At 40.8% G+C, this 25732-nt stretch overlaps 2 protein-coding genes and 1 pseudogene across 3 annotated transcripts; 2 read left to right on the plus strand and 1 right to left on the minus strand.

Annotated features, from left to right (window-relative positions):
* The first annotated feature begins 1167 nt into the window (after window positions 1-1167).
* Window positions 1168-1918, plus strand: LOC125396418 (small ribosomal subunit protein eS6 pseudogene; annotated as a pseudogene).
* A 6576-nt stretch (window positions 1919-8494) lies between these two features.
* Window positions 8495-10570, minus strand: Tceal7 (transcription elongation factor A like 7). Of its 2 annotated transcripts, none has more exons than XM_048428202.3 (3): window positions 10495-10570; window positions 9669-9713; window positions 8495-9323 (listed from the first exon to the last, which is right to left on the minus strand). In XM_048428202.3, exon 3 carries the CDS (start codon window positions 9307-9309, stop codon window positions 9013-9015), a length of 297 nt encoding a protein of 98 aa, XP_048284159.1. In that variant the 5' UTR covers window positions 9310-9323; window positions 9669-9713; window positions 10495-10570; the 3' UTR covers window positions 8495-9012. The 2 variants fall into 2 exon arrangements, with proteins under 2 accessions (XP_048284159.1, XP_085540526.1); XM_085684400.2 differs by having other exon boundaries at window positions 8495-9331; window positions 10495-10534.
* Window positions 10571-22011: 11441 nt separating this feature from the next.
* Window positions 22012-23591, plus strand: LOC148117314 (protein BEX2-like). The gene is made up of 3 exons (XM_087902870.1): window positions 22012-22170; window positions 22566-22639; window positions 22965-23591. The coding sequence occupies exon 3, from the start codon at window positions 22970-22972 to the stop codon at window positions 23351-23353; it is 384 nt and encodes a 127-aa protein (XP_087758996.1). The 5' UTR covers window positions 22012-22170; window positions 22566-22639; window positions 22965-22969; the 3' UTR covers window positions 23354-23591.
* The last annotated feature ends 2141 nt before the right edge of the window (window positions 23592-25732 follow it).

Consider the following 25732-nt stretch of genomic DNA (forward strand, 5'->3'; position numbering starts at 1 on the left):
GGAGATACAGGTCTTCAGTTCATGTTGGAAGCAGGAAGGCGCCTGGCTGCTCTATTATCAGTGAAGGAATCGAAGGAATCAGCAGCTGCAGCAGCAGCAGGGTAGGTGAAACCACCATGGAGAGTAAAGGCCAAGCCAACAAGGAAGAGAAACTATTTTTCTCCCACTTTTTTTTTTTTTTAAAAATCTGAGCCATTAGCAGAAGATGCTGCCCACATCTAAGATGGCTCTTCACACCTTGAGTAACTAGCAATACATTTCCCCAGAAGATGCCCACAGGCTGACCTGGTCTAGACCATTCCTCATTAAGACTCTCTTTCCAAGTGATTCTAGATTGTGTGAAGTTGCCAGTTCAAACTAAGCATCCGAATGGGAAACGAATCCCAAGGTATTTTCAAATTAAACAGACTTGTAATCTAATCACATTAGAAGTCCAAATTCGAGGTCAACCTGATCTTCATACTGAGTTCCAGGCCAGTCAGATGGCACTGTGTCTCAAAAAGTCAGTGATAACATTAAAAAAATACACTTATCAATACATTGTAGGCAAAAGAAATGATATTCAAATGTGTTGATATATTTAAAGGAGAGACTGTGAGAATGAAAACCTGTGGGGTTGCAGCTGTGTCTGTGCTTAGTGTGGAATTCGACAGGCTTAAATACATCAAAAGAAACTTTTGACAGAGTCCAATATCTAAGTTGTTTTACAAATACACAGAGAGAGAAGTATTTTGCTTTATGTTTGGATTGTAAACTTTTCTAGTGTTTGGATAAATATGTATGTTAGAACACTAACTAAAGACAGACTAAGAAAAAAAGATATTTCCTTGATGTCAAACAGTAAGAAACACAGAAATAATTTGTAAATTTCATTAAACAAATAGACAACTGTATTAATCAGCAATCCCCCACCTCACATAGACACACACATAGACATATACATCTTGGAGATGAAGGAGAATCTGATCACTAAAGTTGCTGCATCATGTTACTCCAATGCTCAGCTTTCACCAGAAGGCATACGAGATGACAGAACAGTGTATCTCACTGAAGGGACGACACTAAAGCCTGAGGCCTTGTGAGAGACCTTACCAGGTAATGCTTTATATTTGTTTACATTAAAAATCGTATTGCAGCTTTTTTTCATGGCGTCTCCTAGGTGGTCGGCTGTGCGAAAATGAAGCTGAATATCTCCTTCCCTGCCACCGGCTGCCAGAAACTCATCAAAGTGGACGATGAATGCAAGCTTCGGACCTTCTTTGAGAAGCGCATGGCCACGGAAGTGGCTGCCAACGCCCTGGGTGAAGAGTGGAAGGATTATGTGGTCCGAATCAGTGGGGGCAATGACAAAATTTTCCCATGAAACAAGGTATCCTGACCCATGGCAGAGTGCGTCTGCTGTTGAGTAAGGGGCATTCTTGTTATCGACCAAGGAGAACTGGAGAGAGGAAGCTCAAGTCTGTCCGAGGATGCATTGTGGATGCCAATCTGAGTGTTCTCAACTTGGTTATTGTTAAAAAAAAAAAGGAGAGAAGGATATTCCTGGACTGACAGATACTACTGTGCCTCGTTGGTTGGGACCTAAAAGAGCTAGCAGAATCCAAAAGCTTTCTAATCTTTCTAAAGAAGATGATGTCCACCAGTACGTTGTCAGAAAGCCTTTAAACAAAGAAGGTAAGAAGCCAAGGACCAAGGCACCCAAGATTCAGCGTCTTGTGACTCCACGTGTCCTGCAACACAAATGCCGGCGTATTGCTCTGAAGAAGCAACGAACAAAGAAAACCAAGGAGGAGGCTGCAGAATATGTTAAACTTTTGGCCAAGAGAATGAAGGAAGCCAAAGAAAAGCGCCAGGAACAGAGTGCCAAGAGGAGAAGGCTGTCCTTGCTGAGAGCTTCTACTTCTAAGTCTGAGTCCAGTCAAAACTAAGTCTATAAGGGTAATAAATAAATATGATCATTGAACAAAAGAAAAATGAAAATAGCGTAAGAACAAGACAACAAGAAGAAGTCATGAAAGATACTAAGCAAAATAGTTGTGTAGCTGCACAGTGAAATGAATCATTGACTGGACTTGAAATCTGTTCAAGTATACACCCAAGAGGCTCCCAAACTCCATGAGCTGCAAGTCGAAAGAGAGTTGCACTCGGATGTCTTGTGCTCACACTGCTTAGAGCCTTGGAGCCAAAGACAGAATCTTGAAAGACAGACGAGAAGTGTCTCGTTGAGTACAATGGAAGATTATTAGCCATGTAATTCTCAAAAACCTCACAGACTCCAGAGCAGCACGACAGCGTGGTTAAGGTTCTGAAGGAAACAAATAACCCCCTGCCAATCGGCAGTTCAGCGGTCTCTAACTGTCTTCAACAATGAGGGCTAAAGTAAGGCATTCCTAGACAAACAAAAGCTGAAGGAGAGTTTTCTTCCAGAAAAACCTGTCCTACCAGAAATGCTAAAGGGTAGCCATCAAGTTGAAATGAAAAGAGACCCGACTCTAACTCAAAGTTTCATGAGGAAATGAAGATGTCAGATGGAATGAACTGAACAGACATAAAAGCCAATATTTATATTGGGTTTGTAGCTCCACTTTTTATTGCTTGCTTGATTTAGAAAACAAAAATATGTCCATATTCGTGTATCAGAAAAGTACGGCACCTACATAAAGTGGAATTTTACTCAGTCATAAAGAAGGAATTCTGAACTTTTCAAGAAAATAGAACTGGAGCATATTGTATTAAAAAATACTCCAGATATAGCTTCCAGTTTTCATACCTATGTGATAATGGCTGTATTTAGAGGCCAGGAAGCTAAAAACATGACCCTTGAGATAAGAAAAGGGGAAGGGAAAAGAAATGAGGCAAATTTCACTACACTACCACCACCCCAGATTTCAAGATTTTTTTAAATCATATAGGAAACAAGAAGGCCACTATACTTTGATTAGAATGTTTAATTTATCAGTAAAGTATAATAATATAACCAAACAACAGAGCAAAGGTTTAAGAGAACAATAGTGTAAATTTCTTTGGCATTCGACTTTCAGTATTAGATAGGTGGTTCAAGCTCAGGTAAATAAGAAAAAGAATTTAATAACACTGTCAATCGAATATAGAAGACATATGCAGTAACTATCGCAAAGCAACCATAGAATATAAGTTCTTGGGGCTGGAGAGATGGCTCAGAGGTTAAGAGCACTGGCTGCTTTTCCAGAGGTCCTGAGTTCAATTCCCAGCAACCACATGGTGGCTCACAACCATCTATGATGAAATCTGGTGCCTTCTTCTGGTGTTCAGGCGGAATGCTATATACATAATAAATAAATAAATCTTTTAAAAAAAACAATAAGTTCTTCTTACATGCTTGTGAAAAATCCCCTAAAATTATAATTTTATAATTATTCAATAATTTTTTTAAAGATTAATATTATACAAAGTGTTTTCCCTAACCACAATCAAACGACTAACACCCAAATATATAAATAACTTCTGCAACTCAGAAAAAGGACAATAAACTTTTCACATGGAAAATAAGTATTTGGATGGTTGTGAAGACCTGGAATCTTTATGCATTAAAATAAGAAGGTAAAATGGTAAAGTTGGTGTAAAAAACAGCCTTGCAGCCTTGTACAGTGGTTCGTGACCTTCCTAATGCTGCGACCCTTTAATATAGTTCCTCATATTGTGGTGACCCCCAATCATAAAATTATTTTCATTGCTACTTCATAACTGTATTTTTGTTACCATTATTAAATGTAATATAATGTAAATATCTGATATGCAGGATATCTGGCATGCAACCCCCAAAGGGATTGCAACCTATAGGTTGAGAACCACTGACCTTGTAGTTATTCAAAAATATAAGCAGGGTTATCATATGCATTAGCTATGTCTCTGCTGTTGTGATAGCCTGACAAAATCAAGTAAATGAAGAAGGGCGGAAGGAAGGAAGGAAGGAAGGAAGGAAGGAAGGAAGGAAGGAAGGAAGGAATAAGGGAGGGAGACAGAAAGGTAAGGACGGAGGGAGGGAGAGGGGAAATGGGGAGTTTATTTTGGCTAACGGTCCCAGGGTATAGTCCTTCACGGTGTCAGGAGCTAAAGGAGGCTTATCATATCATATCCACAATCAGGAAGTAGGTAGTTCTTGCTCAGGTAGCTTCCTTGTTTATACAGTTCAGGATCTAAGCCCAGGAAAAGGCACTGCCTTTCTTCAGAGTGGGTCTTCTCACCTCAGTTAACCCTGTCAAGACAGTTCCTCATAAGCATGCCCAGAGGTAACCTAATCTGATTATCCTTACAGGTGTGCCTGGAGATTTATCTCCCACATGGTTCTAGAGCCTGTCAAGTTGACAGTTCTAAAGATCACAGCTCAACCCCTTGTCAACATGACATCCAAGCCGGTCACTTATAAACTGTCACCTTCTACCTCTTAGTTCCATAATCTTACCTTACACTGCAAAAACATATACCACCCAACTTCAAAAGTTTCCATAATCTTTAACGATCCAAAGACTTTTTAAATTTGAATTCTCTTCTGAGAATTGAGGACGTTTCTTAACTGTGGATTCCTATAACACCAAAAAAAAAAAAAGAATGAAAACAATCAAATTGCTCAATTCTCACACCCAGCGACACAAAATGTAATCATTAACACAAAAGGAAGGCGAGAATCCCAACAAGGAATGATCAGGGCAAAGCAAGACTAAAATGCAGCAAGGCAAGCCTCAAATCCTGAAACTCCATGGCCAACATTTAGATCGTGCTGGATCTCCAGAGGGCTTGAGTAGCCCCATCTGTCTAGTTCTGCTGCTTGTAGCAATATATCTTCTCTCTTGGGCAATCTTTACACTAAGTCTGCAGCTTTCCTCAATGAATGTCTCACTATCCTAACGTCTGCAACATTCTGGGATCTCTCCAGTCATTCCCCTTCAGATCTTCCTGCAGTAATGCTTTAGGGCCACCTTGCAGGTCCTTCAACACTGCTGCATAGTTCTTGGTGTCAGGGTCTCTCTGAGATTGTGGGGAAAGTCTTTGATGACCACACCACCGTGCTTCTTCTATGCCTGCAGACTCAGCACCCACATGCATGGCTAAACTTTTCTAGATTTTTAGTAGTAATCAATTAATTCTTTGGTTTCCTTAATGTATCTGTCAGATTTTATACCACCACTCCTAAGTGGCTCTTTGTGTCCTGGGTGTTAAACAAAGAATAGTGACATCTCAAGATTTTTGAAGGGGGAGGGGGGAGATGAAACAGGGTTCTTTGTATAGCATTGCCTGTCCTGGAACTCACTTTGTAGACCTCAAACTCATAGATATCCTCCTGCCTCAGATTCCTGAGTGCTGGGATTAAGGTGTGTGCCTAAAGTGTACTAAACATTGCAGACACTGTAGAGAGACTGTTTAAAAATCTAAGCATGACTTGGGAGTCAGAGGCAGGCGGATCTCTGTGAGTTCGAGGCCAGCCTGGTCTACAAAAGCTAGTTCCAGGACAGGCTCCAAAGCTACAAAGAAACCCTGCCTCGGAAAACCACACACACACACACACACACACACACACACACACACACACACACACACACAAATCTGAGAATGAAGACATTTCAAACAGCAAGCAGGTCACTCAGCTTGGAAGTTCAAAACAGTTTTCTGAATGGTCAAGCCTTCTAGTGGGTTTCTCAAATTCCTCCTATTCCTGTGGTTGGAAGAAAATCAAATCCTTATGAAGAAGTAGACTACTATTTCCTAAGGTGTGGCTTGTTGTTCAGAGGTTTGGCCCTGAAGCCTAAATCCTTGTCTGAGGAAGACGCTTTACTTTTTGGACCTGTGGTAAAAGAAAAATGCCAAAGCACAATGGGGTGGCAAGGGTTCCATGAACACGGCTCCCTTTTATCCACGCAAAGGGAAGTATAAGACCAAACAAACACAAGTGAGTCCCCCCACACCCTTTGGAAACTCCTTTGCAAAGGACTGTGGTGCCAAGTACAAACGTCAGCAGACCAGTCATGACATTAGAAAACAAATTTTCTTTGCAAAGAGAAGGAAACAAGAGATAATTCTGGAGTGGGGAGATTTTTGACTCTACTTCAGATATTTTTTTGCAAGGGAGTTACTTGGAGGAAGCCTTGCAAAGCATCATTGTACCCCAGGGGAACTTTTATTATCTCTTTGAATATGGCCGCACTGAATCTTTCAGCATATTTCAAAAGATGACAGTGGAATGTGAGCTTCTGCTGTCCAACGTAAGGTCATCATGCATGCGGAGTTCAGGACCACGTGGTTAAACAGCAGGCCAAGGTTTTTCAGTATTTCTAGACACCAGAGAAACACAAGTGCTTTCCCTAAAATACGCATGACAACCCACTAGGTATTACGGCAGACATGGGTGTCATAGACCATGCTGCCCACAATAGTGTTCAGAGTCTGTGTGACTCAAGTGTAGTGGTCTACAAAGATGGACCCCTGGCAAGCTACAGTTCGTGGATGAAGAGCTTTTTTCCCAGTACTGGGCAAAATATTCTTTGACTAGAAAGATAATAGAGAAAAGAGAAAGAACCAGAGTAGCAGGTTACAGACCGAGACATTACCTGGGGGCACTTGGCACTTCCTTGCTCGTTGGGAAGATTATTGCTGTTTACTGTGTTCTAAAAGTGACAGTGACACCAAATTTGAGAGCTTTGTTCACAAAATCAGAAGGATTAATTTGTGGCAACTAAAAATCCGAAAAGCAAAAAGCCTTGATTTAAGGAGCTAGAAGTCAATTCATGAAATGCCAGCCATGCTTTCTCTGCCTATTAATTATCTAAAAGGAGAGCAAGGAGGGTTGGTGGTCACGTGGATGACTCTGAGATTCCCTTACATACCTTTTTATGTCCCTGGCCGGCTGCCCAGTCTTTGAATTGTGATCCAAATGTAGTGAGGCACTGTTTGCCAAGCATTTCCCTAGTGTTCACAGAGAGGAAAGGAGTCACGGATTCCCAGGATATGTGTGTGGAGAGAGAACACACGCCAGCCACCACTGCCAGTATGGTTTCCTAAAATTTGTTTTGTATGTTGGGGTTCTATATTACTTCAGCTGGGGGGTGTCTGTGCTTAACATTAAATATATGTAATTCTTCACCAAATTGTGAAAGTTGTGTTCTTTATTAACAGTATCCCTTTGCATTCCAGATAGCGCTCAAAATAGCCAGGCTCCAGTGTGAAAGTCATCAGTGTGGTGATGCTGGCAGTTGGTTCCCATGTCAGTCAACACATTATGTACATAGAACAAGATTCCTGCTCCTTGAATTCTCCAGCTGTCTGGGGCAATGATATAATCCATTTTTATATTTAATAGGCAATCAAGTGTTCAATTGTTTTTGCACTTGGGAACGTCAAAGGTGTCCATTGTTGTTATGAGAAGAAAGGTCTTGTATTTTGTAGCATTTAATTTCCAGCTGTTAACTTAAAATAGCAGATTGCTACATTAACACATTTTCATTAATTACTTATTAAAATAAAATAAAAGATGGGAGTAATGAAAAGAAGAGAGGCTGGGAAAAAACACACAGAGGCATGACTTCATTTCTAGTAGGGCGATTATAATCAAAAGCATTTAGGCAATAAAACATGCTGGTCTGGGGAGATGGCATAGTGGATAAACATGCTTGTTGTTTAAGTGAGAGGACCATAGTTCAGATCCTCAGAGCCCACATAAAAGCCTGGCAGGTGTGCAGCGGCCTGTAATCTTAGTACTTCGGATTCAGACATAGGATCCCTAGGGCAATATATAGAGTACCTGAAATTGGTGGGTAAGGTTTACCAAGAGACCCTGCCTCAGTAAATAAAATGGAGGCAAATCAAAGTAGACATCCATCAACTTCAGGCCTGCACAGGCGCACTCACATATACAAGCAAAAAAAAAAAAGTTATCAATGATATAGAGAAATAAGAAAATTTATGTGTCCTTGATGGCCATAATTGAAAAGCAGATCAGAAATGCCTTCAGCAATTGAACAGAATTTACATATGATCCAATGATTCTACCTCTCAAAATGTGTCCCAGGACAGTGTGGAACTGGCAACGTTCCAGCAGGGCCACGTGTTTTAAATGCCACAGCCCAGCAGAGACATAAGATCGCGAGAAGTCAATTCACTGGCAATTCAGTGAAGTTTTGATCCATAAGGACCCCCAGTGCATCCACAGCTTCGGGGCTATCAGAGAGCAAAAGACCAAAGCAGGATGGGGTGGAGACAAAGGTGGGCTTCCAAAGCTGAGGGCTGACATGCAAGGCCCTGCCCCTGCCTTCCGGCCTTGTTCTTGAGCATATATTGAAATCTGCCGTGTCCTCCCTTAAATGGACGGCACTATACAAGCTAAGTTTCTGTGTGCACAGGTGCAAATGAGGTGTCATCAAACATGGCCCAGAGCTAGTGTCCCACAGTAAGTCTGTGGGACAAAAAGTCCTGTGAAGCAAATATTTTCCCCATGAAATGATCAAGTCTTAAACATATGTGTTTTATAATGGTAAAGTTTATTCCTCTGGCTAAGAAATCCAAAGGTAATTTGCAATTGGCATGCCTTTTTTATACTTCTGCTATTAAAAATTTACTGTTCCCCTGCTTTCCAAAAGCAATTGATAAGTCTGGTTTTCATTTTGTGATACCAAATTCATAATACAAATACAGATGCATATGTATTCATTTTGTGGAAAATAAGAAAGAGAATACAGATTGACCTCTTTGACCCAGAATACGACTTTACATGATATCATATAAATGATCACATACATGCTGCTTTGTAGCTTGCAATTTTTGGTTTATAACGAACTGCCAGATGACTGGCCACTCATGCAAATAAACAATACTTCTAATTAAATCAGTGGGATAGAATTGAGATGTGTACAGCATGAATTTTATGTATGACTGTAACCAATAGTGAATGATTAAAGTGAAATGATAGCAAATAGCTATGAGGAAAAATGGAAACAGAAAGCAGTGGAAGTATTAATAACAGAACATAATTCCTGAGGCTACTGATTAAAAGGGGCGTTCCCGAGAATGGGTATGGTTAGAATGCAGAGCCCTAAATTTTTTTCTCAGACTTCTTATTTCTTCCAAACATCTTTCCATCTCGTCTTCCTCTCCTGTCATTTCTTCACCTTTAAAATGCCTATAGTCTATATCTTCTTTAAATTCTTCAAGAGACTGAAGCAGCCGCTGTCTGAAATTTCCTTCCATTCGCTGGCCTGCAAATGCTCCATAGGGATGTTCCTCCTCCATCTTTGGCTCACTGCACTTGGGCTTTCCTTCTTTTTCACTACAGGACTTTTGCATGATGTTGTTGTTTCCTGCTCAACTCCAGGGACAAAATGCAGAGACGGATTACTTTGTTACTTTTGAATTGCTTTCTCTTTGAAACATGGTATTAGGCCATTTCCCCACACCTGGCTGGTTCACAGTTCCAGCCTCTTTGAAACTGAGCCTGTCTCAGCTTCTTCAGCTTTCTGTCCAATCTCCTTTTCCTCTTCCCCACCCTTCAACCCTGAATCCACCCATTTGTCAGTAGATAAACTGAGTGGCTAGCAAAGCTGCAAGCTTTACCCAGTATTGTCCCTTCCCAGCTCCCACCCTAAGAACCTAGGTCTAAATGATCATCACACATCACCCTGTACAAATGCAGGATAGTTTCTCACTTGGTCTTCCCTCCGGGTGATCTCTGTGAACACAGATGCCTGGACCTACGGACAGAAACAAGGGGTCAAGGGAGAGAGAGTGGAATCTGGGACTTTCATCACTGTGGTAGTTTCAAGTAATCCACTGCCTGGTTCTTTTCCTGTCCTCTAGAATTTTCTGTGCCTGTTCCCTGCTCCTCGTTCTCAGGAGAAGTAAGAGTAGGTATCTCCTATCTCCCATTTTGACCCCACCATTTCAGGTTAGCATTAAATGAGGTGAACTCTTTTTAAATTATCTCGATTTTTTTTTGTTCCATCCCATGCATCAGTCTTTCTCCATCCATTAAATCACATTTCAGTGCTACGGTGTTCTCCAGTGAATTGTGGAAAGACAAAAAAAGGAGGCCAAGTTTTTCAGGACAAGAGAAGCCTATTGTTTCTCAGTTATCACTAAATCACTAGGTGTTTCTCAAGCCTTTCCCATGTTCCCTGGTTCTTTTCCAAATACGCAATTATTGGCAGCAGGATAGCTCAGTGGGTAAAGGCGCTTGCTGCTGCTTAGCTTGAAAACCTTAGTTCAGTCTCTGGGATCTACATGATAGGAGGAGAGAACCAACTCCTGCATGTTGTTCTCTGATCTTCACGTGTACATAGTGGAACATGCACTCACGAACATGCATGCAAATAGATACACTAATTGAAAATTAATACAAATGCAATTGTCTATTCCCCAATTAGAGATCTGGGGAAACAAGTTTAGACAGATTCCTGTCTCGTTCAGCCACTATCACCCCAAGGGGTCCTGGTGGTTTCTGCACACCAGTCTGCTGGGGTTTAAGGAATTTACCTTCTCTTCTCCTTGGCCACGAGTCTTCAGGGCAGTAAAGAGCTCGCACCCAGAGGAGAAAGAAACCTGGATATATAACGACTTGGGCTCACGTCAGTTTCTAATCACGTGAGGATTATGTCATCTTCCAAGTCTGGTCTCCACTTTCCCCTCCCATCAGCAGTGCTGCAGAAGTAGACCTGTCTCCTAACCTCCCGCCCCCGCCACACCAGGCCCTGTCACTCATTTTTGCCTTTGCTAATTTCAGAGGTCAAAAGTGGCCCCTTCTCCTTATGGATGGAATGTGCCTTTCTCTGATTACCAGGGAGGGGCTGCATCTTCTCATGGTTATATTAACCATCATGCCTTTTTTAGGGATTGTGTTGAGAGAAAGGATTACTCGTCCTTGTCTTGGTTGCAAGAACAGGAAAGTAGCAGTCTTGCCTCTACTCATCCTTCTCTCAGACATGAATAAGTATCATTTTCCTTATAGTCTAATATTTGAAACCCAATTGGAGTATACAAGACAAACTAGAAAACGAGGTAACAATTGGGTTTGCGTATTTTCACTTTTTTTTTTTTTAGGTATCTTCTTAGTTTTCAACTTTCCATAAACACAAGTCTCATAATTTGAAAGAAGGTAAAGATATGCATATTTGGAAAAAAAGACTAAAAATAGGAAGATAAAAAGACCCAAGCACCTGTTTCAGCTAATGAAGTCAGAATATAAATATAGACCTTTCAGGCAGGCACATTTTTAGAAGTTCAAAATGTACAGAGCAGTTGGAGCAGGCCCTTTCACAGAGACTTTAGAGCAGGTGAAGTCTTCCTGTCACATGGACCGCTAAGACTATAATCCCACAGCATTCTATCCTTAGATATGCAGATCTCAAAAGTCAATCACAAATATTTACTATTTTGATTCCACACTTTCAGTTTGTGCCATGTCATGTTCTTTTATTCCCTTGAATGTTGTGCCCCAAATATCCCACTTTTAAAAATCTTTACCTTTGCTCAGAACTTTTCTTGTTTTCTTCTCTCAAACGTTTCTGTCCTGTTTATTTTCATGGACTTTATTCTGTCATTTTAAGGAAATCTGTTACGGAAACCACTACCCATCATACTAAACACATCTTTCTTTCTAAGGATTTTAGTACTTACACAGTGGATTTGTTTACCTGAAAATAACCAATGGGGAAAACTATGCAAAGTTCTTCTGTCTTGTTTATTAGGAAGTCTGTAGCTCATTGCAAATGTAATAACTACTAGTAAGCTTGATGGAAATGATTCCAGAAAAAAAGTTAACTGAGAAGAAGAGCTCTTTTTAAAGAGTAGAGCTTCGTGGAGCCCATTTTAAAGGAATCATTAGCTTTAATAGAGAACCCAGCTAGTGAACAGTCAGAGAAGAAACAAGTCTCTTAGTCCAAAAGCTCACTAGAAACTAAATCCTACTAACACATTTGTAATTTAAGAAGTGAATCTTCTTGAAAGTGAATGTTAATGTGACACCAGTGTTATCAACACCTTTATTTCAATCTTGTAAGAGAGCTTAAGGTGAAACCATCCAATCTAAACTACCTAGGTCCTAGTTCCTTGGTCCACAGAAATTGAGATGATAAAAGATTGTTGTTTTGCATTACAAGTATAAGGACAATTTGTAATCCAGAAATAGATAACACAAATAACTAGCAATTAAGTTTGTGCACTTCAGATGTAGTTAACAAATTGTGGTCCTTTAACCTCTCTGAGATCTGCTGCATATAACATTTAAAATGTTTTAAGATTTCTGCATTGAACTGTGACCATTCCTAACAACTGGGCGCCATTTATGGGCAGAGATTTTGTCAGTACCACAGACTCCAAAATGAATACAGAGACTTAATATTAATTATGAATGCTCAGGCAGTAGCACTAGTTTATTACTAACTAGCTCTTACATTTTTCTTATTTACCCTCTACCACATGGTGGTACCTTCTTTCAACATGGCATGTTCATCTTGCTTCTCTCTGTATCTGGCTCATGACACCCCAAACTCCAACCTTCTTCCCAACATTCTCTCTGCCCCCAAAATCCTGCCTAGTATTGGCCAATCAGCTTTTTATTGACAAAGAGAGCAACACATTTTCACAGTGTACAGAAGGATTATTCCATTCCATAGCATCCTCCCCCTTTTCTCCAAATAAAAAGGAAGGTTTTAACTTTAGCATAGTAAAATTATATACAACAAAAATGATTATCAAGTAAGAATTAGAGTTACAATATCCAATCGATTGGTATTTGGCAAATTTAGAGATATTCTATCATTTATCTTATCTTTGTGAGTCTAAAGTTTTATACTTAATTTGCCTTTTTATCAGAACTAAAGAAAACTTTTTCTAATTATTTAGTCTTTAACTTTATCAAAGACCCCGGAAGGGTGAAATGTTACCTAACGACAGGGCTATCTGGCGCCGAAGTTCTCCTGTAATGTTGGGGCATCCAACTTTGGCCTATAAACCTAGTATATCTGACAAGCATTTTTGAGAAGCAGAGAATTTTGAACAACTGTCTTAGAAAATTTTGACAGACACTTTTTTTTGCATCCTGCTGACCCAGTCAACAATTGAAGCAAGGGTAGTTTCTTGCTCAAATGGGGTAGTTTGAAAACATATCTAATATGACTATAAGTTTGATTAGTATAGAAGATTATTAACCTGTAGTTCTTAATTATACATTACATATTTAAATGAGTTGCATAGGCAAAATGTCCCAAACATGAGTAGAAATATACATATAGTATAACAAAATTAACTTTAAATTTGCATCAATAAACCAAAATTCATTCCATTGTAAAATATTTTGAGATTAATAGCTGCTTTTTTATATTAGAGTAGATTCAATAATCTACCCTTTATCTCATCATGTCTTTTTTTTTCTTGTCAGTACTTCAGTGTTGTGTACATCAGACTGTACTGTAGTGGAGGCAACTACAAATGCCCTTTTGTGTTTCTGCACAGCATCCACATTACAGCAAGCCCAGCTTATGTCCACCATCAACTGTGACTCACCCATCAACTCACTTTGTGATGGATCATTAAAAAATCCTCAAAACCAATGGTCTCATCATTGACCCTCAAAATATCCAGTGACAGGTTTGAGCTTGGAAGGAATGGAAGACACTGAACTTGCTGTACCACCTTGAATTCCATCCGTAATTTCAAGGGAGCAAACAATCCCGGCGTGTTCCTCAAGGGGGAAAAGTTCACCTTGTATTGGTTGAGCTGGAAATTTTTTCCTGATAATTCAAGAGGGTGGCTGGGTAATCTAATAAATGTGACTTCATGAGGGTATATGTTTATTAAATGTTATTAATCATTTACTTTTAGAGCTATTATTTAAATACAAGAAATCATACACATATGAAAAAGACATTTCAAATGAGTAAAGAAAAGCATCCTTGTGAAATCACACTATGTGAAAAACTACATTACCCAAGAAAGTCATGCTCTTCTGTAGACAATACCTGAACAACCACACATGAGGAGCTTTATGCCTGTGCAAAGTAGTAGAACTCTTTTAGACAGTGAAAAGCTATATGGAATCTTCTTGGTCATATTTGCTCTGTTTTACTTTTATCTTACATGGGTATTACCTGAGGATGGAGGAAAAATTGGAATGAAATATTGAATGAATGTATGCATACCAATATTTATGCACATATATTTTAATATATGTCAACAAATGTATACAGATATTTACATGCATGAACACATATATACACTTTTAAAATAAAGACATGCATAAACAATAGCAGTAGGACTTTATTAATTTATTTACTTATTCATCTATCTATCTATCTATCTATCTATCAATCTATCTATCTATCTGTTTATTTGGATTTTCAAGACAGGGTTTCATCTGTGTAACAGCCCTGGCTGTCCTGGAACTCACTTTGTAGACAAGGCTGGCTTTGAGCTCATAGAGATCAGCTTGTCTCTGCCTCCCTAGTGACTTGTATTAAAGATATGTGCCACCATGCACAGATAAGCCATGGGACTTTAAATAGTGACTACAACAAAGATTTTTTTCCCCTGTCTTGATGATGTTATTTGGTGTTTTTAGGTCTACAGGAAACACGTTTAGCTTTTAGTTCTCTGTTAATACTGACCTTCATCTTTAAATGAGATCTTGTGCTATTAACGTTAATTAACCCAGTCTATCTGGTTAATTTTTGGAGTCACCCTGCTTCCATACCTTATCTGGTTCTCATGTCTTCCATATTCAGCATGCCTTGTGTCTACTTTGACAGCTGCTGCTGTCACTCTCCCAGTTTATGACTGTTAGGACAGATGATTCCCTTGTGTTCTTTCTCTTATTTTCTCCCCCAGAGATACCTATGTAAGATGTGAAAGGCCACTTATCTATTTAGTGCTATGCATAAAAGTCACCTTAAGATTTAAAATGAGGTCTGTGTTAATCTGCTGCTACAGTCTCATCCAACAATTGCCACCCTTTCATTCATGATATGTTAACAGTTATTCTTTGACTTTCTGGATGCCCAGTACTATCTTCTTAGAGGCAAGTTCTACACTTCTAAGAAATATATTCTCCTTGGGTGGTGGTTTAGAGGAAAGTTGAAAGGAGGAGTGGATTGTTGGGGCCAGTAGGTTATAGGAGAAGGCAATGGGTATGTTGGCCTAAAATAGAAAACGCTTTAAGAAATATATGGACCAGCTTTACAAAGGGTAGGAGGATATAAAATTAGGATGAGCTATATGGAGGAGACCTGTTAAAGGAACCTGAACCATAAAACCTTACAATTAGTTATTTTGTAGGTAGAGGTTCCCTCACTCCATTTTTAGGGGTGTTTATTAGTATTTGTTTGAAAGTGTTTCCATATAAGTATTTTATGACACAAGCCTAGGAGATCTCTTCTTTCTTTTAGGGAATTTTGTTAAAGGCAGGATCATATGTAGCCAAGGCTGGCCTCAAGCTTCCTATGTAGCAGAGACTGACCTTAAAATCCTGACTCTTCTGCCTTGATCTCCCAAATACTGAGATCACAGGCATATGCCAAGCCAAGCAGTCCTCTTAAGAATTTCCCTTACTTATGTCCAGATTACAGCATAAAAGTTCATCAAAATTCCTGCATAGAAGTATGTTAAAATACTCATCTACTATTGAGTTCATACCTATACTACTAGACATTCTTCCAAAGAAATAATAAAAATTATTCTGGGTATATATAAGTAGAACTCAATAAGTAGAATGCTTACCTAGCATACACAATGGCCTGGATTTATTCCTTAGCAGTACATGGTGGTACATGCCTGTAATCTCAGTACTTAAGAGTTAGATAAGAAAGATCAGAAGATTAGAAATTCATGATCATTCTCAGTTACATAGAGAATCTATGGCCAATCTAGGATACATACAAACTTGTCTCAAAAAAATCAAAATTACAAAAATTAAGCTATGACAGAATTATTCATTAAATGTTGGATGTTCAGATTTATTTTATGTACACTGATATTAACCTGGTCAATATTGAACACAAATGGAGAAGACTTTGTGTTTCATATTATATTTATTTGTGTATGGATGCACACAAATGTATGAATATATTCCAGAGTTTGGGAATCACTCCTATTAACCAAGACTTAATTGTTCCCAGTGATAATTTCCCCTATCTTCCTTTACCTAATAGATCTTCATTAAATTCCCCTTTCCAGTATATTTTCTACTGTTTTATATAGATTATATTAAAGGTAATAATTTATACAAGCCAATTAATCTTTATTTGTGTATATTCCAATGTGTTTCACTTCCTTTTTTGTTACTAAAAGTGTGTTTTTCAAAAGAAAGGGTCTCATGTGGCCCATGATAGCCTCAAACTCACTATGTAGCAAAAGGCATCCTTGAACACTTGATACTCCTGCTTCTATCTCATGGATTCTGGGGTTCTAAGTGTTTGCAAGTACAATCAGTTTTATATGGTGTTGGAGACTGAGCCCAGAGCTTTGTGCTCTGGAAGTAAGCATTCTACCAACAGAGTTGTACGTTTGTATCCATAAATCTTTTCAGATATGTAGATATTTTTCTGTATTATAGGTTGTAAAATGTGAAGTAGCTGTATCAAATACTTTGAATGTTTGTAAGAATTTAGAAAATTGCTATTAAATTGCCCTGTAAAAGGAAGGTATAGGTTGGAGAAATTGCTCAGTGGTTAGAGTCCAGAGGTCCTGAGTTCAATTCCTAGCAACCACATGGTGGGCTCACAACCATCTATAATGGGATCCAATACCCTCTTCTATCATTCCGACATGCAAATAGACAACTCAAATACATAAAATATATACATAAATAAATCTTTAGCTATGTGGTGGTGGTGCCTGCCTTTAATCCCAGTCCTCAGAAGACAAAGGCAGGGCGATATCTGTGAGCTCAGGCCAGCCTGGGCTACACAATGAGTTGCAGGACAGGCAAGGTTGTTACAGGGAGAGACAAACAAAAAAGGTACAAAGTTATTTGTCTCTGATAGTTTCTTGATTTTTTTCTAAAAGAAATCAGACTGAGGATGAGTGAGATGGCTCTATGGGTAAAGCAGCTTGCTGCTAAATCTGGGAACCCGAGTTTGACACTCTGACCACACATGGTGGGAGGAGAGAACTGACTCACAAAAGATGTTTTCTGACTTACACACACACACACACACACACACACACACACACACACACACACATACACACACACACACATACACACATACACACAAAGCAAAAAATAAATAAAATCTGGATGAATATACTGCAACATGCTAGGCAGTTGTAAAAGTACTGCCTGCAGCCAAGATTTTTTTTTTTTGCTTTAATAATTTACGATGACAATAACATTACTGGGCAGATAAATGTACGCCAGCGGGATGCAATCATATATTAACTCATATCACTTTCTATGGCAGAGGCCTCAGGATACTCTGAGATTGTGAAGGTCCATGTGACTGTGAGGCTCGGGTGTGACCCAGCTCAACACAAGCGTGGAGAGCCAAGGGGTTGCCTTTCTGAACACTACTCATCCTAAGCAACCATCGCATGAAGCAAGAGCACATTCTCTGGGAGCAGGACAGGATAGTAAGGAGAAGATTTTGTTCTGGAAATTCATGCTGAGTACTGGGGAGATCCTAATATCTTCCATCCTCCGTCCTGCCTCCAGATGGATCCTCTGAAACAGAACCACTGCAGAGATAAGACATATGGCTTTATCTTTTAGATTTCTGTCTCCAGCTGCAATCACGTGGTATTGATTGCACCTGGGTTGAGCCACAGTGAGTCCACCTCTGTAATAGTGCATAACAGCATGGGCCTTGGTCTTATCCCAGTATTATGATGGTCTTGGAAAACCATGGTCCCAGGGGTTAACACAGTTTGGGGGCCCTGGCAGCCACAGCAAAACATAGGAGCCTGGAGCTTGATCTGTGGAGATTATGAGAATGGGTGTCTGAAATAGCCTGGAAAGTATGAATAGGGTATCTGGGTTCTACCCTGGACCCAGGAAGAAACTTATGGAGACCGGCTACTATTTGAAGGGACCCTCCTGTCTTTGCCTTCCCATCTGAGATTACGGGTTCACTCTTCTCATCTGCCTTTTTTACATGGAGACTGGGGATCTGAACTCAGATCTTCATGATTGTGTATCTCTCAACCCTGCGAGTGATGCCAGTGTCTCCTTTTTTCTACAATTTTGGTATAGATATTATGGGAAACAGTTTGGAGACTATGCAAAAAATTAAATTATTAGTGATTTCTAATGTAATAGTCTAAAGAAAATGAAATGAGTTACAGAGATGTCTGCACACACTGTTCACCGCAGCATTAGCCAGAGTCAATAAATAGAACCAACTTAAGTGACAATCAACTGATGAATTAGAAAAAAATATAGTACACACACACACATACACAAGTTAATAGTATTTTGTCACGGAAAACAGTGGGATATTGTCAAAGAAATTGTGTTCACAAGGATGAAAATGGTGATCATCAGATTTAACGGAAAAAGCTAGGCATAGAAAGATGCACACTGCATGATGTCTAGCGTATGCTGAAATGTTAAAAGTTGATGCTGAAGAAATTGAGAATAAGATAGCAGAAAGGGGGATGAAGGTGCGGGAGAGATAGGGAAGATTTGATCAAGGGTTGCTAACTTACAGTTAGAGAGAAGCAAATAATTCTGCTGTGTTATTCAACAGCAGGGTTTCTACAGAAAACAATAATATAATGTAAATCTCAGTGGGCTAGAAGAAAAGATTTTGAAATTTTTAAACACAAAATACTGACAAATGTTTGTGAAGATAGACATGTTTAACCTAATCTAAATATTACTCAGTCTATGTGCTACTAAAATGGTACATGTCCCAATCTCCTAAGTGCTAGGATCCTAGGACGATGCCACCACCCTGCCTACTTTAATGTGGTGATGGCGTTGTAATGCAGAGCTTGGTGGGTGACTCTACCAACAGAACTGCATTTCTAGACTCAGTGTTCTAGAATGTGGTGTGTGTGTGTGTGTGTGTGTGTGTGTGTTTTATTTACGGTGGGATCAATGTGCGTGTTTTTTCTCGTAGGGATATCTAGTTGGTCCAATACCTTTTTAAAAAGAAACTCCCTCTGTCACAGTATATAACCTTCCTTATATATCAAATGACTGAATGTATAGGTATGTTTTCCAGGTCTATAAAATTTACATATGCTCACATTTTAACCTTTGTGACAATATATTAAGATTTCAGTATATATAGGATTTCAGCCACCTATGTTGTTTAAATGGCAATGTTTTAGCCAGACAGTGGTAGTGCATGCCTTTAATCCCAACAGAGAAACCTTTTCTTAAAAAAAAAAATATGTAAAAAGGTAAAACAAAATGCCTCTTTGGGATAGCTGCTCCCCCCCCGCCAATGGGCAGCAGCACTCAGGAGACTGGCCCCAACAGCATACCTGGGCAACACAGTAGAGCTGGCCCTGAAGGTGGAGGTGTGAGAGATCCAACCCTGAGTTCAGGAAAGTGGGAGAACTGGCCCTGCTTCTTACTGAGCAGTGGAAGGGGTGAGCTGGCCAGGACAACACAGGAGAGCTCACCCTGGTGGTGAAGACAGGGGAGAGCTGACCAACCCTGCGACTACCCAGGCCCAGAGCCTGGGCTATGTGTTGGCTCACCCCAACATCCATCCCATCTGTGATCTTTTGGAGCACATGAAGAGGCCGGTCCTGCAGACCCAAAGCTGCAGAGTTTTCACAACACAAGACCTAACAGCAGGATATCCAAGGGGAATCCCAGTGAGGGCCCAGCATCAGTAGTGTAACAAAAACCAGAGGTCTCTAACTAGACCAATGACTCTCTGCAATGAACACTTGCAAGTAAAGATATATGGCTAAAAGTATTTACTGTGTGACTCGCTGTGTCACACTACAGCTTCCATGACGAGATTGATTTTTTTCCTTCTCTTTTTTTCTTTTCTTTTTCTTTTTTCTCTAAAATTTGATTTTATTGGGGGTGGGTTACAAGGGCACAGGGCGTATGTGAAGGGTTGCGGAAATGAATGGAATGGAGATGAATGATGTGAAAGACACAAGGAATAAATAAAGAGGAAAAAAGAAAAGGTCTCTTTTGTTCCTGGAAAAATTTTCATTTGTTTCCAGACTCGTTTGTTGAAGAATATACTTTGCTTAATGGATTATCCTGGTACCTTTGTGAAGAAATGAATTGACAGCATATGCATAAGCCTATTGCTGGATCCAATTCTGTTCCAGTTACTGGAACACTCCTTTAGTAATATTCCAATGCTACCACTCTACTAAGACATCTGAAGCCTTAAAATCGTGGTTATCAATTCTCTAGATGTTTTTCTTCAAATTAGTTTATCTATTCTAGGTCCTCGGTTTTTCTACATAAAGTTTAAATGTAAGCTTGTTTGCAATTTATAAAAGAATAACTGCTGGCATTGGGGGTTTGATTAAACTAAATGCGTAGATGAGTTTGGGGTATCAAATTCCAGAAAAAGATTAGCGTTGTGTAGTTTACATTTGTTTTGGTCTTTAGTTCCTTTCATCATTGTTTTATACTTTTAGTATACAGCTTACTTTTAAACATTTCACATTAGAAGCTCATAAAGCATAAGAATGATGCTTCTACATTTCAATTTTCAATTGTTCCTCATCAACATATAAAATACAAGTGTATTTTGTATGGTAACCATGTACCCGAAACTGTCCTACACTGAATTCCCAGCTCTCTGGGGGATTGCCTTTCCCTGTCCTCTGCTCCCAGGATGTTATGCCTTCCTCCTGCTGCCCTCTTAGACACCAAAGCTCGTATGGAAACAGATTTGCTGTATATAAGCAAAGATTATTTACATATGTGCTCATTGACTTGCAAACAGATATGAACCATTTGAAGCATACATTTCTGAAAGAGACTTCCCCTTTTCTTTTCATTCTGAAAATCTCACAAGGTTTTATAACGCGGTATATTCTGGCTCGCCTCATGAAAATGCCTCTCATGGCTAGGGGCCCCTCACAAGGGGAGCCATCAGCTGCCCTATCCTTTTCCAAGGTCCAAAAACAGCAGCAGCTGCCTGTAGTGTCTATATTTATATAATGACTTAGCAGAAGAGACAGATGGTTGGGTTTTTTTTCCAAATTTAATCCTGTTTTTCAAATAAGACTATGATTTCTTTTTTTTTTCCTGAAATGTGACAGGATCTCCTCAGTCTAAGCCAGTGTTAAACTAGAGATCCTCCTGTCTCAGTTCTCCCGGTGCTAGTTTTCTTTTTTATAGGCAAGAGACGTCGTTCCCCCACTCTAAAAAAATTAATTTAAATAGAATTTCACCAATTTTCCACCCGAGGTCCTTTCTCTCCAAATGCTTCCATGTTCCCTCCACTCTCAAACTGAGAGCTTCCTCTTCCGCATAACAATCATTACATATAAAAGATGCATGCTTTGCATTTATCATCAAAAGAACAGTAAAGAAACGCACTGTTTTGTTTTGTTTTGTTTTTTTTAAATTAGCTGGCTGGTGGTGGCCAAGTGGATCTCTGAGTTCAAAGCCAGCCTGGTCTACAGAGCGTTCCAGGACAGCCAGGACTACTCAGAGAAACCCTGTCTTAAAAAACCAAATACAAGAACAGAACAGAAAAGAAAAAAAAAATCTACAGAAGCTTCTTTCCTGGCTAACTTCTTCACACGTTTTAGTGAAGGGAAAATGGACAACTTTGGTGACGGAGGGGACAACAGGAGAAAAGAGGGGCAACCTTAGAGCAGAAGGAGAGAGGGAAAATCAATCCCCCAGAGATCTGGGAATGGCTAACAGCCCTTGGAGCACACACTGCCTATCTCCATCAGACAAAGAAATGCCCCAGGGCTCAGAGTGACAGGGCCCAGGCTGTAGAGGCCACGGGACCTGCAGGTGAGGAATGGACCTGGACTTTGCCAGGCAAGACCCTCAGGGCAGGAGGAGGGGCGGGGCCGGGGCGGAGCTTGGCTTGTGACGCAGTCTCACGTGACTGGTCCACGCAGGCTCACGCCCCTCTCTGGGTCTCTGGACCTGCCCGGCTCACTCCCTCCAGCCCGCCATCCCTCACAGAGGCACCTGTTCCCGGTCTCTCAGCTGCTGGCGCAGAGCGCGGGTCCGGACAGCGCGGACGGCAGGAGCAGAAGGAGCAGGTGAGGGAGGCGGCGGTCCGGGCCTGCGGAGCCCGTCGTCGGGGCGCGGCGACCCCCGGCCCCGCTGTCGCAGCGCAGGCCGTGGCAGCAGGTGGCCATTCCTGTGCGCGCTGCGGCGCGGCGGGCCTGACGGGGGCGGGCCTGGGCCGAGACCCTCGGGGAGTAGGAGCCTGCGCCCCGCGACAGCTTCCCCAGCCCCAGGCCGGCTCCCCTGCAGCTCTGGTGCCCAGGGCTGGTCGGTGGGGCGGGGCGGGGGCGGCCGTGGCGGCGGGAAGAACCTGAGCTGGGGCGAGGGTACCCAGGGAGGCGCCGCAGGTCCTCTCTTCTCCCCTCCCTCCCTCCCTCCGTCCCCCCCATCCCATCACCGACCCCCCTCCTGCCCGGTTCGTTCGCAGGTCCCAGGAGTCCAGCTTTGCAGCGCACCTGGTGGTGAGCATCGCCCCCCAGGAGAAGGCAACGATAGGCCCAGGTGGGTGCTGGGACAGGCCTAGAGGCCCGAGAGGGGGAAAGGGCACCTGGGCGAAGCTGAGTCTCACATCCCAGAGCCCAACTTGCCCTCTACTACACCAACCTCCTCTCTCATCTTATCCTTCCATTTTAATGACGCAGATGCCTTGGAGATGGATCTGCGGAAAAAACAGTGGGCTTTGGGGAGAGATGGGCTGGAACGGGCCCCCAAGAGAGCACGTGGGCTTCTTTGGTGGGGAAAAGAATTTTGAAATGTGCGTAGTAGGCACTCCACCCTCATTGCTGATCAGTCCGCCAAGATATCTTTTCTTTCTCTTGCTTCTTAGGAATAATGGAGTCCAAAGAACAAGGAGGAAAAAATTTCAACATGGAAAATGACCATCAGGGAAAGGAGGAAAAGGAAGAAAAGCCGCAGGGTGCAAGGAAAAGGGAGCAGCCTGTGGTCCTGCCTCTTGAAGCCGAATACTCTGCGCCTCGAGGAAATCGCAGGCGCTTCCGCGTTAGGCAGCCCATCGTGCACTATAGATGGGACCTGATGCATAGGGTTGGAGAGCCCCAGGCAAGGATGAGAGAGGAGAACAGGGAAAGGTTTGGGGAGGATGTGAGACATCTCATGGAGAAGTTGAGGGAAAGGCAGATGAGCCATACTCTGCGGGCTGTTAGCACTGACCCCCCGCACCATGACCATCATGATGAGTTTTGCCTTATGCCCTGAATCCTGGTTTCCTCTGAAGATAATACGGGGACCCCTGCTTCCAAAATTTAATGTTTGTGATGTACGGTTGTAAAATTTTGGGGGTGCTTCTTTCATGTGGATCTTTTCCTGTGTCAGCTTCTAATTGCATCTTGTGTTCTTGACTCAGTCTGTAATTCTTTTGTTAGCAGAATTTATCAGTTGCATGGAAAGATGCGCATTACGTATTGTGAAGTTAATAAAGCAGATTAAAAAGGCATTCTCTGCACTTTTACTTTTTTATATATATAAGGGTACGAACGGGCTGGAGACATGGTTCAGAGGTGAAGAGCACTGGCTGCTCTTCCAGAGGTCCCGAGTTCAGTTCCCATCAAACACACGATGGCTCATAACCATCTGTAATGGGATCTGTGCTTTCTTCTGGCATGTAGAAGATACATACATGCATGCAGGTGAACTACTATGTACATAATAAATTTTTAAAAAGTGTAAACAGTCACATAAATGGAGTAAGTGATGTTGATCACTGGAAGAACTGAAAAAAATCTTCCATTATATTTATTTTTCAAAATTAACACATTACTTAATGAATTTGGTGGCTTAAGAGATTGCTTAGCTCTTAAGAGGGTTGTTCTTACAGAGGATCCAGCTCCAATTCCCAGCACTCACAGGGTAGCTCACAACCATATGTAACTCCAGCCCCAGAGACTGGTGACTTCTGGACACCACGCACACATGTGCTGCAGACATACATGCAGCCCAAACTCTCATACTTAAAATAAATCTTTAAAAAATTTTTAAAAATTATTTGGTTTCTTAACCTTATAAAATGATAATTTTAAAGGTTTGTCGATATAATCTCAGATTTAGTTTACCATCTGGCATGTATTACTGGGAAATAGAAGTAATATCGATCCTTACACTTATCAGTAAGGTGGGAATAACAGTCACCTCCGGGCTGCTGTACGAGCTAGATGAGATAATTAGTTTGCGAGCCTTTTCAGTTTGTATTCTCTTGGCACGTTCATAACTATACCCTGAAATGTTTTCAGTTCCTAGGGGTGTTCATGAGATGAGGTCTCTACTCCAAAGGTCCTGTGAGACCAAGGGTAGGTGCACACTTCCTTACCGTGCGCTATTCCCATGCTTTCCCCTAGAGAGTCATGTACTAGATTACAGTTAGTACACAAGACCCTTACAGATACTCAGAAATCCTTCAAGCAAAAGATTCTCCCTGATTTCTCTGGAATGCCCATTGTGCTGAATCCTGCTCCACGTGCATAGCTGGATTTCTTCCTGTTTCTTTTTGATAAAGACCATTTATCTGGGACAATTACCTCTTTAGTTGAGCAGGTTACAAAAGATGTATGAGGCAACAGCTCACTGAATCTGAGACAGCTGTTCACAACAGCCCACATTAACCTGAAACTTAGGAATGTGCACAGTTTTGGTCTATGTTGTGCTGACCATCAGAGGATCATGTCAGTGTATGAGGGTTTTAATTACATGGAAAAAGTACATTTTACTTAGGGGAATTGATTTTATTTTGTGGTGCTGGCTGGTGAACCACAGTCTTGCATATACCAGGCATGCCAGTGTTTTGCAAAATTAAATTTAAAATGTCAGATTCTGGAACAGGTTAGTAAATAACTCATGACCAAACCTGGCCCACTGGTTATTTGGGAAACTCTAAGGATGGTTGACAAAATATTGTGTAACACAAAAATACGGAATTTGAATTTGGTGCCTATAAAGTTTTATTGGAGCTTCAAATGCTAATTCATTTACACATTGTTTGTGGCTGTTTTTTATTGCAGTGGCAATATTGAGTAGTGGAAGTCATCGAAGACTGTCACCTGGTCATGATATACAATGGCTGTCACCCTCTGCCTCAGACTTTAACATAACAGTTGCACTTGGAAAAATGAGGGGAAGTTAACAGGTAAATATATCCGTCATGAAAGGTAACAACCCCCAATATAAACTATGTGCTTAATTCCAAAGTGTCCTAGCCTCTCACAGGCACTTGAAATATAAGGCAAACTCAGGAAGACAGCAGTTAATATAAAGTGTGTAAGACTTTGGTTGCATTTTCTTAAGTATCATTTCTGTGATATAATGAGTTTTTTCCACTTTTTTTTTTTTTTACAAAAAAAGATAGGCAATTAGATTCTGGCAGGGTACATGCAGTAAGATTAGGGGTGTTCATAGAGAAAAAGAATGTTCAAAAAGAGGCTTGACCCCGATCCAGTAAACATAAAGTCACCATGATTGTGATTTTGTCATGTAATATATTTTAACGGACTCACTCCTTTACTTTTAAATGTATTCCTATTCCTGAAAGAATTATTTAATCTTAAAGATACTCATATTTGAAGCTTTTAGTTTGATATAGTTGAA

This window comes from Myodes glareolus, chromosome X, assembly GCF_982192425.1.
Source record: "Myodes glareolus chromosome X, mMyoGla1.1, whole genome shotgun sequence".
Taxonomy (NCBI): domain Eukaryota; kingdom Metazoa; phylum Chordata; class Mammalia; order Rodentia; family Cricetidae; genus Myodes; species Myodes glareolus.

What these genes read in the sequence shown, in the direction of transcription:
- Tceal7 (XM_048428202.3), bottom strand. Translation starts at nt 9,309, where the DNA reads ATGCAAAAGTCCTGTAGTGAAAAAGAAGGAAAGCCCAAGTGCAGTGAG.
- LOC148117314 (XM_087902870.1), top strand. Translation starts at nt 22,970, where the DNA reads ATGGAGTCCAAAGAACAAGGAGGAAAAAATTTCAACATGGAAAATGAC.